Genomic DNA, 18,597 nt, shown 5'->3' on the forward strand with positions numbered 1-18,597 from the left:
TTCCTTTTTTCCTTTTTTAAAAATGGGGGTTGTGTTTTCCCTCTTCCAGTCAGTGGGAACTTCACCAGACTGCCATGACTTCTCAGATATGATGGACAATGGCTTAGCAACTTCATCCGCCTGTTCCCTCAGGACCCATGAATGCATCTCAACAGGTCTCATGAACTTGTTCACCTTCAGGTTCCTTAGAAGGTCTCAAACCTGATCTCCTAGGGTGGTTCTTCATTCTCCCAGACCCCTGCCTTTGCCTTTGCGACCTGGGTGATGCAGCTAGAACTCTTGACAGTGAAGACTGGGGAAAAAAGTTGTTGAGTACCTCAGCCTTTTCTATATCCCAGGTAACCAGGTCTCCCATCTCCTTCCAATTAGGGTCCACAATTTCCCTAGTCTTCCTTTTACTCGCCAGCATATCTATAGAAGTTTTTCTTGTTGCCCTTGATGTCTCTGGCCAGATTTAATTCTATTAGGATGTTAGGTGATCTAATCTGATCCCTGGCTGCTTGGACAATTTCTCTGTATTTCTCCCAGGTTACCTGTCCTTGCTTCCACCCTCTGTAGGCCTCCTTTTTGTGTTTGAGTTTGGCCAGGAGCTCCTCATTCATCCATGCATGCCTCCTGGCATTTTTGCCTGACTTCCTCTTTGTTGGGGTGCATTGCTCCTGAGTTTGGAAGAGGTGATCCTTGAATATTCACCAGTTTTCTTGGATAGCTCTTCCTTCCGAAGTTTTATCTCACGGTACTCTATCAGGCAGATTCCTGAAGAGGCCAAAGCCTGCTCTCCTGAAACCCAGGGTAGTGAGCTTGCTGTGCAGTACATGTCAATGCATGTCCCCAGCTGATGAAGCATTAAGAGAGAGTTCTGTTTATTCTGTGTGCCTCTGGGGCTATGTTGTGGTTGATAAAGAATATATATATTAAAATTATCAACTGATAATTAGCAGATGATAAAATAAGCTTTCCCAAAAACTGTGTTCATCTGAAAACTATGGAAACAATGCTTTTGTTATAGGTAATGAAAAGTATGATAATAGTCATTTATCTTCTGAAATGTTCAGGGTCTACCTCATGAGTAAGCATTCTTGAAAAGCAGCCTTTAAAACTTAGAAAACATTCAAAATGGTGTATGGCAGCTCAAATGTGTAAAAAATGACCATGGATCTCACCAATAGCTATTCTGAAATGTGTAATCTTAAGCCAAAATGCACAAATAACACATTATTCCAAAATGCAGTAGCAAGTTCTCGTAAACATTGAATTGATTTTCCTTTTTTCTCCTGTTTGCAGCTGCTAGTCTGATTCGAATTGTTTATTCACAGGATGAAAGAGATGTTTTTAAGCATGCTCAACAGTTGCAAGTGATTGATGTAAATTAAAAAAAAAAAAAAAAAGCTACTCTGATTTAAAGAGAGTTGCTAGGAAACATGCAGTTTGAAGATGAAGTCTCCCACTGAGCTTGTCTTTGGCTGTAGAATAGGAAATATGTTATAGGGTGTCCTGAGTTACCAATTACGTGAATAAACTGTTACATTTTTATAAATATAAATACATCTGCCATGAACTTACTGAATGCACGATTCATTCCCATATCTTCATTTAGTGATGAATTACAAGGTATTACTAAACTCAAGAAAATGTGAAAATCAGATAGAAAATGGCAAGAGAGCTATGAAGGTTTTCATAATGTCATTTCATTTTCTGAAACATCAGATGAATTTTTTCTTAGATATGGATCTAATGTATTTGAGATTTAATTTCAAGATGATGTTCTGAGTACTCAAAGCAATCAGCATACCCATTCTTTTCTTTTTTAAACTTAAAATTGAAACTGCAAGGGTAACAACAATTATCGTCTTAATTTTATTAGAGAAGTTAGTATATTTTGCCCCTTGAAAGTTGTCAGATGAAGTAACCAAAATGTCTCTTTATCATATGAAAGAGTGCATACTTTTAGTAAATGATATTTATTTGTTTTCATGGTGACTTTTTCATGCTAGTTTTAGAGCAGTGGGTGTGTTCAATTATCTTGGATTCAAGGGTAAACTAATTGGGCTTTAAGACCCAAATGGAAGCTAGTATAGGAACAGAGCAGTGTGCTGTTCTCCATGATACTCTGTGTTTGGCAGGGGTTTATTGATTTTTGTTAGCTGAAAATTTCTACCAGGCAATCTAGAAGCAACATAGCCCTTGCAGCATACATTCAGAAAAGCATGAGCAATGTCTGTGAAGAACGGCAGTGGTAAGTGATCTTTTTCTTACTTATTACCTTAAAAGAAAGAACAGCCAGTTGCTGATAGAGCAAAACCTGTGAATAGGGACTTGGAGGACTGGCTGCCTGACCCTTTGTTACTGACATGTTGATTAAGGACACTATTTCAGTACAGCTGAGCAACACTATGTTATCTGAAGGTATCTCAAAACAAAACCTTTTTGCGCTCAATGACTCATGAAAAGTAACTAAGCCGTATTAATAATTAATAGTAAAGCTGAGTTGTTGATCTTGTTACAAATTAGGATATGCCTAACCTTTCTAAAAAATATGTTTGTAATAGCAGTCAGTACTAAATGACCCTTCGTTACAGTCATTGATTAACTGCAACATGAGATAGGCGTGTGACCACTGTAAAACCCTTGTAGGGAAAAGAATCCTTATTTATAATGAATTGTGAATGCAAATAAGAAAAATAAGACATCTTATTAGTTGCATGAGCTGTTTGAGAGGTCAAACTAACAGAAAGTCCAAACAAAGAGTGAAAAAAAATAAAAATGGAAGGGATGAGGTAGCAGGCAAGCAAAGTCCCATAAGGCTCCTTAATTGCTTAATCAAAAAGCAAGAGTCAATAAGCAACCAACTGAAGAAATTACTGAGTCTTGAAGTCTGGATTCTTAGATGTGTAAATACAAAAGAAGCAGGAGGGTTAAATCCACAGTGTGATTAACTACCAGCATGTTTTCCTATGCTAAAAAATAGATAACTATAAAATTACCATGAAAAACAGCTTGTAACAATGAGGTTGCAGTTCAGGTATGTGGTATCTTCTGTACCTTACATCAGTCTTCTGCAATAACATATTTTTGTTTCTTCTTATAGGCTTTATGTTTTCTTGATGTGTTGATAAGGTGCTATGGCTTTCAAGTGCAATAGGCACGGCTCATAACATGTCTAGAGAATCTTCTTTTTGCTTGGTTATTTGCGCTTATTAATTTAGCCTAAGTATATTAATGAATAGAAGCATTTATTTATTTATTTACTTAACAATATGTAAAAGACAGAAGATCATCTTATTTATGGGCCATCAAGTTGAAGGGTTTCTTAGCTGGCTTTTGTTCATGTGAAATGAAGAAAGTAGCTATACTCTTTAAAAAGAGTGGTATAGAAAATACTAGAAGCACACTTTTGTTGGTGACTCACTGTTTGGACCAATGGTCAACTACTGGGGGCAGCAGCGTGGGTTTTGAAAGGCAGAAATTTGAAATTGCATTTACATGTGAACAAATCTGGCAAAAATGAAGAGTATAATTATAGGAATCAAAGGTGATCAAAAGGAGATAAAGCATTTCTATACAAGCCTTTCTGAAGGGAATTAAAGCCGCTTATTGACTCTAAGAGATAGACACAGCAGTGCTATAAGAGCAGGGCTGACTTGGAAGTTTACTTACGGTAATCCCAGCGCACTGTAATGAGATAAATGTGTGTAGTGGGAAGGAGCTTGGCTGTCATGACTTTTCTGGTAATAGAGAAGAGCAGGAAACACTAGTGGCTAAAGTATTGGTTTCAGAATTAGATCAAGGGTTTGGTGATAGTGGTTGAGAAGACAGACTTTTGAATAAGATGTAATTCACCTTCTAATGTCACAGTCTAACCTAAAATTCAAAAGCTTGATTGATTACAAAATTAAATTGCAAAGACCAAAATAGTAGACGACAACGGGTGATACGATAAATAATATGTGATGTGCATCGTTATTTTATTTAACTTCAAAAGTTTGTTGGTAATTCTAAATACTAAGCAAGTAATAAGGTTTTTGAGGAGCTACTTACCATAGCAAAAAAAATGCAACCTCTTCTAAGAAAATCGGGATAACAAGCAGTTAGATGCTTACTAAAATCACTAAAAGAGCCTGAAATAATAATAATAAAAAAAATACAAAACACTGATTAGGTTGAAGTATTGTGTTGCTCCTAAAAAGCTTTGATTATAAGTTTCCACTGTGTTAATTTACTAGTAAATTATTGCAATTATGTATATTCATGTTTTGAAAAAGGGTGGAGAACCCGAGATTTCCTCTAGATTTTTGTATCTATTTATAGTCTAATCTGGACGAAATCTCTACCAATTCTAAAACTTGAATGTGTGTAATTATAATGATATAGCAGGAAATGAGAACTGTAACAAGAATCTTGATTTACCTCTCTTAGCTGTGTGTACCAAGCCAGAGCTCCTAAACACTTTCCTTTGCCCCCTCTCCATCAGTTCTATACTAGGGATTCCTAAGGGGGAGCCCTGAGCAGATGTCAGGGGCTGATGCAGCTCCCATGCTGAAAGCCTCAGGAAAGGAAGATCTCATTACGGTAAAAGCTGAGATTTAATGACACACACAACTTGACGACCTTTCTTCTTCCACACTCTTCCAGTCTTGAGGTATCTATTGTTAATTTTCTAATATACAACTGCAAGCTGATTCTCTGTTTTTCCCAGCTCCTCCCTTTTCACTTTGTGCTAGTCTAGCTGATATACAACAGATTAAATAACCTCCCCCATCACATCTTTTCCTTCAGTCTTTTGGTCTCTTGCTGTGGATAGTGCAGACTCCTCATCCTCATGTATCTTCATCTACCTTCATTTCCTTCTCCATTGCTTTTCCTCTCTATCTTTCTTTCTGACTGCCCCTTCGGGTTACTTTATTACTTCTATCCTCCCACACTTCAGTTATGTGTCCCACCCAAGGTCCCTTCCCTCTGTGATGCTGAGTTCAGTTTCTTTGCTTACTCTTCATCCCTTTAACATCCCCACTCTTGCTCCCATTTTCACTGTAGACCTCTGTTCCTCCATATATCTCCACTGTCTTAATTTCAAATCTAGTAGTTTCTGTAGTTTAGTGGCACTGCTTTAGATCTTCTGACCTTTATTCATCTGACTGGTTTACCTGCTCTTTTGCCTTTGCTTTTGTGATTAGATTATGAGTGCTTTATATTCTTGCAAAGTGATGATGTCATCTACAGGTTTATATTAAGAAGGGAAATGATGTAAAACCATCTATTTCATAGCTGTAAAGCAAGTGGTTTTGCTTCTTAATGAAGGCAAAAGTAAGCAGTGAAGACCTGAAGAAAGCTACACGGAATAAGGAAGAAAATGCAGACGTTTTCTGAAAAGTTTTTTTTTTTTTTTTTTTTTTTTTTTTGTGAGAGAGAGAGATTAAAGAATCATTGTGATTTGGTAGTATAAAGAGGCAGGTCTTTCCTTTTGTCCTGGGAGCACCCAGATCATAATGAAGCATCATGAGACACTGCAAGTCTCCAGAGCAGTTCTGGGAGGTCCCCATGCTCAAAACTGAATGTGCTTTCTATTCGGCAGCCAATGTCCCAGTTTTTTCCTCACTTCCTCTGGGAGGACTGCACTCCAGACAGCTCTCCAGGAGTTTTCTTGAATCTAACAAGGCAAAGGCCCTGTAGTCATGTTTTGGGAAACTGAACTGAAGAAGGGATATAAATGTGCTAATGAGCATTAGATAGTAATTAAAGTGTACACATTTGCGGTTAAGTGCTTGCTCATTATATATTTTAAAAATCTCTTACTCATTTGCTAAAATTGTGATGCTTTGTTGTTAGAAAAAGAGGATAGTATACTGTGCAGGCTAAATGGTGTAGAACCAGGCAAGCAATCATTTTCTCCTTTTACAGGGCAGAAAGGTGAGTCATACTAATGACTACTTTTGTTAGGGAATGATTTTTACTTAGCCAACAATGGCCTTCTCTCTCTGCAAGGAAAGAAAAGATGAGAGCTATAAAGCAAAAAAGGCAATGGATGACACTGCATGAGCATTGCAGCTCACAGTGCTGCCTCTGCTGGGAGTGCTGCTCCCTCAAATCCTCCTGGGTTCACACTTGGGCAGCTGGGTAGTAGCATCACGTGCAGTCACACTGCTTCAGGCGTACAGAGGATAACCAGTGCACTGTCTCATCTAATAGCAGGCAGTTCTGCTGGAATTCACCAGAGCAGTGTGAAGCAGTGTGAAGCTGACTTCTCTTCCACAAGCTGAGCTAAATCAGCAGAGATGTGCTGTATATGCAAAACTCTGCTGAAATAAGTGAGAGCAAGGAAAGGATTTTAATCCTGGCAGGGGGAATATTTTTGTATCTGAATAAAATGAGGTATTTATAGCATTCACTGACACAATTTTTATTTACTGGAATTTGAAGCAGTGTTCAGACTACATTTTCTGAGCCAACAGAGGCATTTTCAGAGAGCTAGGGATGAGAGTATCTTTCCAGAAAGAATGTGAATTTTGCAAAAGAGAGGGATGAGGCATCTTCTGTCTGCAGCGGTGCTTGTAACGTCAGAGAGAGCACACAGGTTTACTCTTAGCAGTTTCATCTGTCAATACATTTGAACGCAGCTATTATCACCCTGAGTTACTGTGTAATTATTACTGTTCCCAACAGAGTTACTGTTTCATTGCTGTTTAATTATGTGCATTATTTCAGAGGGACTGTGCAATTTAATTCATGTCACTGAAATAAATGTTCCAGGAGAGGCAGTGTCATACCACGAGAACCTTCATAGTCAGGATCTGGATACTGGACACGTATACAAAATTGTTTGTAGATGTAACCTACCTCTGTCTTTTTGAGGAGTCATACAGACACAGCAGTTCATACCTCTCCCATTTTAAGATGGATGCCTAAAATAGCTGTGAATATCCTTTGTTTAGCAGAGCAAAGTATAATGCTGGAGTCTAAAGAAAGTTCAGTGCCTACAGAAGCAAGAGAGTAGCATTGGTTAAATTCTGCCACTTGGATCCACCTACAGGATGCATATGCATTTGTTGCCAATGTAAGAGTCTTTTTCCAGGGAATATTTCTAAATCAATCCTACCTCTTGGGATCACTGTACAGGTCTTTTACTTGTTTTGCTGAATAATGTTTTCATGTAACAGCCATGATTTTCACAACTATTAATACAGTTTAGACATGCTTGTTAAAAAGTTTTCAACTTTACAAGAGAACAAGAGTCCAGGTAAAAGGTAGAAGCCGTGGTCAGACTCATCAATACCTGTCATGGGCAACTGGAAAACAGTAGCATCAAGACTGCATCCCACAAAAAGTGATAAAGCCATGTTAACATGTAAACATGTGCTAGGATACACTGTACTGAAGGGTATTTAACTACACATGAGCATATTCATGTAATGAAATAGTAACAAAATTTATAAACTGAGCAGAGCAGGTAAAATTTTCACATGCCCAACATATGACAATATTCTGTCAGGGATGGAAGCCTTGCTTTGTGTGAAGGCCATAACTTAAACAGTGCTACAATAGAACCAATCCAGAGAAGACAGGAGGAGTATGAACAAGATATGATGGATGTAAAAGGGTCATATATGTGTTTTTATATATGCGTGGCAAGAAATCCATTAAAGAAAAAGGAAAATTACACACTTCAAAAAAGCTGACACATTGCCCTAAAGAAATAGATAACAACCACCAGACAGAAGGAAGAAGCTAGCAAAATATTGTTTGAGAGAAGTAAAAAAATGTTAAGTACTTAGGAAAATGGTATCTAAAATCTCAAAATATTCAAAAGAAGCTGCATGTTTCTTTAGTTTCAATTTAGTATATATACAGGAAGAATTTCTCTCATTGGGAGAAAATAAAGCTTTAAATACGACATTGCAATAATCATTATGTTCAGCAATGAAAAGGAAATGCATAAAAACTAATACTGCCTTTCCATAGGATCATGAATTGTATGCTAAAAGTTTTAAAGGAATGATATACTAGACAACATAAATGAATCCTTAAAAAGATTCGTATACTTTGGTTTCACTGTATTTTTTTCTTGCAGACTTTGAAATCATTAATTAAAGTGTAGTACTTACTGAGATTGGGGAGGACAGAATCTGCGTGTTCCTTATGTTGTTGCAAACTACATAATACTTTAACATATCTAATACTGTGAAGTGTTGTCACAGAAATGATCTAGATCCAATGCAAAGCATACTTCTGATTTAGGAAGATTGATCTAATAAAGGATATTCACTACTGACAATTGCTATATTACTTACTATCACCAGGAAACCTGAGTATCCTTAAAGAGCATGCTGTCTGAATAGAAGAGATCGTTATTTTAATCCAGAAAATTTGATAGTGCATTTATCCAAAAAACTCTATCCTTTGGTATTCTGTTTAGACAGATATTTTGGCAAGCTAAATGTGATATGAGATAAAACCTTGTTTCAGAATTATTTACTCCTTTTTATTTCTCTCTCATCAGGTGGTTTTAGTTCTCTGAATACTGGTGTTGCAAGGCAGAATTCCTTTTGAGATAATCTCTGAATAGAAGATAACCATGTGGTTCTTCATCGGTCATCTTATTACATTCTGTTTCATCTTCTGTGAGAGCGGTCATCTTCACGGTAAGATGACCTTACATGTTAATTCATTTAACTGTTTTAAGCTCTGTTCATTCCAAGGTCAGTTATGCTATTTGTATGGCTCCAGTTCATTTGTGCAGATACAACGAAATACTAAATGTGAATAAGAAAGCTGTAAGGAAGCATACTTACTACAATGGAAGACATAATTAAAAGCTTGCAAAAACTGAACTTTAAATTTGTTTTTGTCTATTCTAATTTGGCATATAGAATTATTTTTTTCTCTATAGTCATCCAAGATTATAAAAAATGTATCAACCATCTAGTTGTGCACAGATAATCAACACAATTGGAAGAATGGAAATATGCCCACAAGAAGACACAATAAACAGAAAATTCTATAATGTAGACATTATCTAAAATTCACAAAATCTGGATTTCCTATCAGCGCAGCATAGTGGTAGTTTTCATAACACTGTGAGGCAATGCTGCATGTACTGACTTTAATCTGAAATTACAAACAGTAAAACTTTTCATAAATACAGATGCAGCCATAAACATTAAAAATTGCAGGAGCTATATCTCTAATATCTGAAATTACAGAGGTGTTTGCAACTCAAATTTTGGTTCAGTTATAAAAGATAGAAGGAGCTTTTTGGAAAGTTAAAATTCAGGATTGAAATCTAGTTTCTGTTCCAATCCTTCCAAACAACTTTGAAATTTGTAAAGCCTGTTTCAGACACCCTTGTCAATTTAAATGATGCTGGGTTTTAGTTGCCATCATGAATTGGGTTGTCAACATAAATAGAGCTCTCCTCAAGAAAGAGAATGTTTTACTTTTGTACAGACTGCATGGATTGAGATATGAGCATGTAAAAAGCAAAATAATTAAATTGTGCATACACAAAATGATGACTGAGGTTTGAGAAGTGCAAATATTGTGTACTAATGATGCAGTTGTTTTCTAATGCATATCAAGGTAGGCTGTAGATCATTCCCTACTTTGTGGGGAAAGTTATTCATAAAACTAGTTTTACTGCATGTCATAAAGCATACTGATATGGTTTTTTTTGTTGTTGTCATTTTTTTTTTTGTGGGTGATGGCTCTTACATAATGAGTCTGTAACTGAAATAAGCAGTTCATGATCTTGTTTAATCTGGCCTACCATTTCAGGTATCAACTCGACACTATCATGAGACCATATTGTTTGTATTATTGAGTCCAAAAATATGATTAATATTTGATGTAAGCACACTACCTTTAGGAAGTTACTCTGTAGATCACAGGAGTGCTTATTTACTTAGTGAGAACACTATTTTATTCTATGAAGGGTTTAAACTTGATTCTTTACTCCAAGTCTGAGTTTGCTGGAGGATATACTGACACCTAATAACAAAATTTTAAAGGTCTTGATTTTTATCTCTTACAACATATTTATTAGGTGTTTTAAGAGTTTTGTCTTTGTTAAGATAAGAGGGTTATTGATGGCACCAAAATAAAAAACTAAAATTCACAACTTCAATTTAATACTGGGCTTTTCCTGAAAAAAGGCTGTCAGCTACCACCAGTAACATGACGCGTGATTTCATTTTAACAAGACTAGCCGAAGAAGTGCTGGACATTGACTGATTAAAAAAAGGTGTATGAGTCAACCACTGACAAAAAATGTCCAGTTGATCTCTTGATGGTCAGCTATGAATAATCAACTAATGATGAATGCTATTACTTGTGTATTATGTACATTGCAGTTGTGCCCAGAAGCCAGAGATCACAGAATCATAGAATGGTTTGGGTTGGATTGGAAAGGACCTTAAAGATCATCTAGTTCCAACCTCCCTTGCTGTGGCAGGGCCACCTCCCACTACACCAGGTTGCTCAAAGCCCCATCCAACCTCTGGGGCTTGGCATCAGAATGTACCTCATGCCAGATGCCTTAGAATGACATTGGAAGATGGTGTGCTATGAGTGTCACTAGCAAGTGACATAGGAAGAACAAAGATGAGTCTGATGATGTTGAATGTAGTTTGAGTGTGCACTGATATGGCAATATGCATTTTGTCTTTCATTTGACTGTAATTGGCTGTGGTAGGTTCATGTGAGAAAAATAGAAGGCATTGGTGTGAAGAGTTTTGACTATGGGGAGGTTCTAATAGTGCTGGTTGTAGAAGGCTTTTCAAGTTCAAAGAAAATTCCTAACTTATCTTTTGGTAAGGAATAAATCCAGGACTTGCATACATTTTTCATCAAAAGCCAAAGATAAGACTTACTGCCACCATTAAGGACTACAGCACCATGCTCCAATGTGGAGGATTCATAGTCTTATACAATCACAGGGAGTTCATTATCTCCAGTGCATTATTAAAAGGCTGAGTAGCACACACACAGTCTGCTGTTGGACCAGCTCTACTTTGCATAAATAATTAAATACCGATTTGAGTTAAGAGAGAGTCTGCTCCTGTCGTCTGGGAATTTTAGTGCCCTTTTAGATTACATAAATATGAATCTGCAGTCTTTGCTCTGCCCTAGCACTTGAATCTTGCTAGAGGGTTTCTCATTTCATATGAGTGCTAGAGCTGCTGGTAGTTAGTCTTAGCAAATTTTCTTTTTCAATGTATTTCTTGGCAATGAAATGTCATGGAAACCAGAAAATGCATAGCTACCGTAATCAAGATGAAATAAAAGGGGTTGCTTGAGAATGTTCACAGGATGGTTACAAAGGGAAAAATAGCTACTGTAGAGAAAGAAAGAGCACCATTAGGGTGATCAGGTCAAGATTTAGGAGGTATTCTTCTACACGTGATGCCATTGAGGGGAATGCAATGTCAATAGTAATGGAGAATATGAGAATCGAGGGCAGTTTATGAGTAAAGATCATAAGTTCTCATTTCAGTGACAAGATAGATCAAGGATCATGGTGAATAGACAAGTTAATAGGAAAAAGATGTTGAAAGCAGAATGTTCAAAAGTTTGCTTCAACAGTTTTTAAGAAAACATGGGCTTTCATTTGAAGTATTTTTGGCTCAAGTTGTCTCCTGTAGTCCCGGATGCACAGTTCTAAAGTGATTCTATGTGAGATGCCTTCAAGCAAACTGATCCATGACCAGAGTCACCAGACAAGGATTTTGCAACCCACAGCTCCTAAACAGACCTACTATATGAACTGCTCTAGGGTCAGGAAACCCATACTTTTCAGAGTCAATGTCGTTTGAGATGTCTCACTATACGGTCTGTCTCAAGGACAAAGACAGCTGCCAAAAAGTTTGAAAGTATTGAGAATTCATGCTTTGGATAAAACCATGGAAGCTTCCAGGCATAAGTACTGGAAGTATCTTGGAAGCATGGAGGTAGGAAGCTGAAAACCTGAATGCCACTCTGACCTGAAATTTTCAGAATGTGGCCTGCAAGGGTTGCAGTTATTTTGGCACTCTGTAAGCCAAGGATTATGACCTATTTTCAAACAAATCTTTTTCCTACTACGGGAAATTTACATTTTCTTGTTGTTGTTGTTCCAAAACCAAAATACGTGTTTTTTTAGAATTTTGGAGTTTTCTCTGGAACAAGACCCCTGACTTCTGTTTTATGATAATCAAAGGCAGAAGTTAAAAATTGTTTCAATGACAAGCCATTTCCCATCAGAGTGGAATGTGCAGTTACTTGAATGAAGCGAAGCAAACATTATATGAATCAGTGCATCAGAAGTTTAGACAGAGATCATCTTCTGCTATGAGACAGGAGCAATATTTATTTTTCAGGTAAATTAATGCTTCAAATGTAGCCTTGCAGATATAAGTTGATGAAAAAGCCGTAAGTAATTTGGTCTTTCACTTACTGATATAACAGACAGTTATAGTAAGGGTTGCTTTTCTGAGTACATTTGAGCAGTGTAAGGCAAAGGAAAGCAGCAAATCACTCCTCAGGGAACATCGAGATGATAGTCAGTCCACTGCCAAAAAAGTTATTTCATGCCTATTACTGCTAATATTTGACTCTTCTTCTCTTTCCTCTGACATGTGGGCTCTCTCCAACATACTCCTCAGAGGCCTTTGATTTCTTGTTATATTCATATCCTATTGACAAGTCTGGATTTTAGACTTTGCTTTCATCTGTCGTATCCCATATAAATGAATGAACCAAACTGTATCTTCACTTGGGATAATAAATTGGGCCAAAAGAATTAAGAGTCTGATTCAGAAACAGGCGTGCTTTATTTTATTTTTTTTCTCCAAAAGACTAATTAGAAACTGCACAGGGCTTACATTTTGTTGTGCCTAGTTAGTACTCAATTACATTTGTCTATAGGAGGGATCAACAGCAAAAAACATTACGCTGTTCCTCTAATATTTTCTTTCTAATCAAACTTTCTGACTTGAGACTTCACAGTGCCAAGCCAGGCAGTATCTGATTTTTGGGTCAGATCAGGCCTCAAAAGGCAGATTTCTATTCTAGGAACTATTTTAGTTTGTGTAAAATGAGTTGATAGTCCAAGGGTAAAAATGTCAAAAGCACTTCTGTTATTTAGAGAACCTAATGCCTTATTTTCAAAAGTCAGTAAGACCCCAAGCAAACTGGTAAGACATAGGGCTTCTCAATACAAGACAGTTATGTTGATGTATAAATGGGGCTGTGATTAGGCAACATGTTGAATTTTTAAGTACATTGTTGGTATTTCTTATGCACTTGGAAGGCTTGTGTGAGGAGATTGTGCAGAGTAGCTACCGCACTCTAAATACATTTCTAATTTGCTGAGCACTAGCTTTTCCAAAACACCAAGCTGTTAGATTCTTAAGTAACTTTTGAAATAGCACTTGTGTTTCTAAGGAGGAATCACAAAATGACTTAAGAATCTGATAGTCAAATTTGAGTACGCTGACAAGTACTATAATTGGTATTTGTTGGCATTCCTACTGGAAGCATGAGAAGAGAAGCAAACTTTATCATTTCATTCTTAGGCATAAATGGATAAAATTGCTTTGCCAAGGGTTGGAGATTTTCATACTAGAAACTTTCTATAAAAGAGAAACTACATAATAACCTACATGGCTCATTAAGGACTTCACTGACACGTGAAAAGGCTAAAGATAGGAGTAATTCTCCTGCCTTTGTCAGTCTGGATAAGTAGAGGAAGCCTTCCCAAAGACAATCTAATCCTTTCTTATAATATGAAGTGGCACTATGTGAGTGGCTACTTTTTCCGTTTAAGTGCTGACTGGCTCTTGGTGATTGATGTCCCTTTAACGTCTTGCTGGCTTTCATTGGTACCTCTTTTCCATCAGGATAACAGAATCTTCTTTCTAGACTACTAAATGCTGCGTCATGAGTTTTATGGACATGAAAATGTTTTGCTTCAGCACATAAGCTTCCCATAAATGCCAAGTGTAATTTTTCCCACCTGATTATTAGAGAAGTAAAAAAAAAACACCCAGCCCCAAACCTTAAATTATATATGGCTTGGGTTTTCTCCAGCACAGTAGGTTCAAATACATGTCGTGAACTGAGGTCTGAACTATACATCGTTTAAAGCTCTTTACCACAACATATGGCATTATCCACAATTGCTAAAGAGAGATATCTTTTTTTTTTCCTAATTAATACACTTAATACCCATTTATCTTGTCTGCCATGTCTCTGCTTGGGTGTTAGATGATCATTTAATGCTACAGCAGGGTGTTTGACATTTGTAGATACATAATCATAACATGCTCTGTGGTCATAATGCTCAGAAACCTGAAAGTGCCTTTTTTACCTTCCTGCAAGCCTGGTAGAAATATTTTGTCTCATTCCCAGACCAACTTGGTTCTGAGCATGAGCTTTTCAGATAGTAGTAGGTCCTCTTTCCTGTGACTTATTGAAAACGGTACAAGATATACTTCTAAATATCAAACGGTTTCTAGGCTTACAATGATGATATGGAACCTGACGAGTTAGTGATAGTTAAGATAATTAATGAATCCATTGCATTTCTATATCCATTAACATTCAAGGTTAATCTAGCTGTGTGCTGTGTCAACAGATCTTTGTCCCTCTCTCCTGTGAAAATATGTAATGGGATACAACAGTGTCAGATAGATCAATACTGATGATAGTGATACTGAATGACTGTCTTGAGCAGACACATTTAGCAATGCTAAATGCCAGAGAAATAGAGAAGTCTACAGGAAGCAGGAGTAGAAGGAGAAGATGTTCAATAGAATGATAGAATAAAGTTGCTAAAGAAAATAATTTTATATTGGTGTGCAGTGGGAGTGATGGGATTTCACTTCTTTTAGCTTCGTTCTGGCATTGACCTCTGGAAAATATTTTACTGTGAATTGCTATCTATACTTATGTCACAATTTGTGTTGGTTTTAGAATCAAGTTGATTCTTATCCAGCACAGGACTTGAACATGTGCTTAACATTAAATTCACAAGTAATCTTGTTTATTTGGATCAACTTATGTTCTTAAATTTTGTGATGAATCATGTTGCTGAAATAATATGAGAGGCCTTTACTGAACATTCATTGTTGTCTTATTATTATTGGCCTCCCATTATTATTTGCCAATATTATTATTTTACCCTTTCTAAAGATGAAGTTAAAAATCTTAATATTTCCAGGAGAAGCTCTTTCAGACATCCCTTAGAAAAACTATTGCCATTTTTGTTGAGAATATGTTTTCATGACAGTGGAATTAGGCATTTATTCATCAGAAAACTACCTGCAAACCTTCTTACAGTTATCTTCAAAAGTAATTGTTTTATGAACAGTCATTCTGAAAGGAAAATTAATATAGCTTTTTACATATTTGCTTTTTTTTAAAGCAAAATGATAGTTTCTTTGCTGAAGTATGCAATTCATAGGTTAAAAAACATTCAAATCTTTCTCCCTTTATTTTTCAGCGGTCCCTTTTGGTACATGGCATTTTGGTCTTCTTGTCTTGGAGTCTGGTATTTTTCTATTATGCAACTGAATGAATATATTAAAGAAAAGCACGCACTGTCCAGAAGTGTTTGCAGGATTAGGGCCTTAGGATACTTCCACTGTAGTTTCTGGACATAAGGATTCATAGGTATATATAGCACTGCATGTTTTGCTATCTTCCCTTCACTACATTTCAGTAACATCTATCATCATTTCCTCTTTCTTTTACATTTGGTACCTTACACATTAATGTTTTTCTGTTTGACATGCACAAGTTGTTCTTCCCTCCTGGGTAAAGCACCTTGTCAGTGATGCCACATCTGGGAGCTGTTCCGGAAGCCTGAGTGCTCTAAAAACAGGTTAAGGAAATGCCTGCACCATTTTGTATAATCAGCTGTTTCCCCTATCAAGAACAAGTTACTTCTCTGTTACTTGTTTGTTTTTGTTTTTTTTTTGTGTGTATGTTTTAATTTAAGGATTTAGCAAGATTAAAGACACTTTAGAACAACGGAGGCAAATATGCAAATAGATACCATTAAAATCTCTTGCCATTGCAGCATGCGAAGCATTTGAGTGAAGTAACTTAATCTTACATTTAACATCACATTTAGCCTACTTTCTATTTAATTGCCACATAACTACATATCCACCATTTCTGATTGATCCTTTTAAATAACAACTTTTTTAAAAATTGTGTGGTCATACTGTCCACCAGTCATGACAATTCTGTTCTGAAAGTAAATTTGCGTCATTTTGTACATTCCAGAAAGACAAAGCATTTATAACTTTTTAGACAAGGAAATATATTTTTAAAAAAAATAGTTTTACTTCTAAATTAAGAATATTCCACAGCTCTTGCGTGAAATATAGATTATAACTATCCTGTAAGCAATCATGAAAAGGCGTATCTTGTAAAAAATGTAGGAAATGAAGATGTGCTTGAAATCTCTCACAGTATGATATCAAATTCAAAAATGAGAGTAAATGTTAATTGTAAAAGTTACTTATTTGCTTATTATCATACTAACAACTTGAAGATGCACTGATAAGCTGGTGTCTTAACATGGTTTAATGCCCTATCTTTGAATGAGAGCCATTGAAGGAAATCATAGAAGACTAACTGTAAAATTACAATGTACTTTTCTCCTTGAGAATTGTTGGTTTTCTTCCACTTTTCTGTATTTAGATTAGAGAATTGATTTCACAAAATGTGAAAATGAAAAAAGGAAAAGACAGGCAGAAGTCTGTACAAAGTTATTAAACAAGTAAATTTCAGGTTCCTTACAAAATAGTGTCTCAGATCATATAGAAAGTAGCTCTCTATATACCTGTGGCAACTGGCCCTGAGCAGAGGAAAACAGATTATTTGGATGATGGTGGCTATTATATGTTAACTGTAAAATAATGTGTAATTATTATTAGCAGCATCTACCAGTAAACATAGTGGTCTTAGGCAATTTACTCTAGGCAGTTTGCTATACTTGAATTTGGTCCTTTAACTCCTACAGCCATGGAAAACAATGCACCAGAGGCTAAGTCTTGTCTCATCAGTGCCAATTCAGAAAATTCCTGAGTCTCTGAAATTATCCAACTGATAGAGGGGAGAGAAAAGAAAAAAACAAAACAAAACAAAAAAAAATAAAACCATGATTGAACCTAGGAGGAGTCATTAAAAATTGATTTGGCTCTGTAAAACTCAGTACAGAGCAGGAGTAGGATCCTGTATTTCAGCCGTGCTGTGCCAGATGCTCAGGGTTGCCATTTTCTCAGGTCCGTGAAGCGTGATGAGGTTGCTGGGATAGGTTGTTGCAGGCAGTTAATTTCTGCAGAAAAATGATTTGTTTATGGGAAACTGGTTTGTTGTTGGCAGTGTTGTCTATACATGCTATTTATACTTCATATTGCTAGTCTCTCAATTTTGTGACTAATTGAACATATTAACATGTCCATTACCACCATACTGTGATTCAGGAGAAGCAGTAGCGTGGGCCAATCTCTCTCTCATTCCCTGGGCTGGAATTTAGCCAGTTAGATTTTTCTGAGAAATGAACATACCCTGACATGCTGAAGTAGCCTTCACAGAGCAAAACATGAAGCAATAGAGTCCCCTCTAGCTCTGCAAAAAGGGAAGTTTGTGTGGTCCAGATATCCTTTTTTTTTTTTTCTGATTTAAATTATAAAATAGAAAATTGCTGGCTTCATATCTTCAGCTTTATCCATACCCTTTTTCATATCTAACGTCATATTTAATACAAAAACTATATTCTGCATTAGAAATGGATTTGGGAAAGCCCTACAGACCTTACAGTCCCCTGAAGGCAGATACCAGAGAGATGGTAACTTTACCCCAATGGACTTTATAGATTAAAACTATACTTCAAGATTTATTATTTATAGATCCAAATACAGTATCTTTGCAGGCAATAAATATTTTATTCCTATATATGTTGATAAGATCACTATTTCAATACATTTCTGCCTAGGGTTTGTTGGGGAAAAAAAAAAAGGATATTTGTATGGCTTCCAGTAGAGATTATTAAATTTTTGCTAAGAAGGAACAGATAAACTGTTACATTTTTGAATATGTCGTGGACAATGCTACCTCTTAATGCTTGACCTTCTCCATGTTCTTTGGGTGTCTGAGCCCTGCAGAACAAATAAGAAGCAGAAAGTACAGTTGCACTTCTGGTGCTGCACTGGAGTGGAAGAATAATTTCTTTAGGGTAAAGACTGTTTTTGTAGTACAGTGTTGATGTATTGCCTGACCATCCGCTCCCTGACCTTCTGCGGAGTTTTCTAGATGCTGCTGCAAAACAAGTAAAGCCAACTGTATAACAGCAGGTGTAGGGCTGGGCCATGCCATCGTTGTCCCCTGCTTCCTGAGTCTTCTTAACACTTGAAGACATGGGAGATGAACTGTCATTAGCTTTTGTTGCTAGTGATAGTGCTGCAGCAACTTCAGAACATTCAGCTCCAGGAGGAGGCTTTATTTTTGGGTTCAGTGCCAGCAGGCTCACCTGGGAGACTCCAGGTCATGTTGCACAGCTACAGTCAAGTAAATCCAGACTCTGCTATGGGAAGATTCATAGCACTTTATTTTAAC

The 18,597-nt window shown here is 36.6% G+C and overlaps 1 protein-coding gene across 5 annotated transcripts in view; it reads left to right on the top strand.

Moving 5' to 3' along the window:
• Positions 1 to 18,597, top strand: part of CNTN1 (contactin 1) — a 251,088-nt gene that overhangs the window by 146,825 nt on the left and 85,666 nt on the right. For all 5 annotated transcript variants that reach the window (XM_035544261.2, XM_035544262.2, XM_050710799.1 and 2 more), the window contains one exon: positions 8,495 to 8,636. In XM_035544261.2, the coding sequence (XP_035400154.1) occupies positions 8,570 to 8,636 (67 nt within the window). In that variant the 5' untranslated portion in view covers positions 8,495 to 8,569. The remainder of the gene's footprint in view (positions 1 to 8,494; positions 8,637 to 18,597) is intronic.

The sequence above is a fragment of the Cygnus atratus genome, chromosome 1 (genome assembly GCF_013377495.2).
Source record: "Cygnus atratus isolate AKBS03 ecotype Queensland, Australia chromosome 1, CAtr_DNAZoo_HiC_assembly, whole genome shotgun sequence".
In the NCBI taxonomy this organism is placed as follows: domain Eukaryota; kingdom Metazoa; phylum Chordata; class Aves; order Anseriformes; family Anatidae; genus Cygnus; species Cygnus atratus.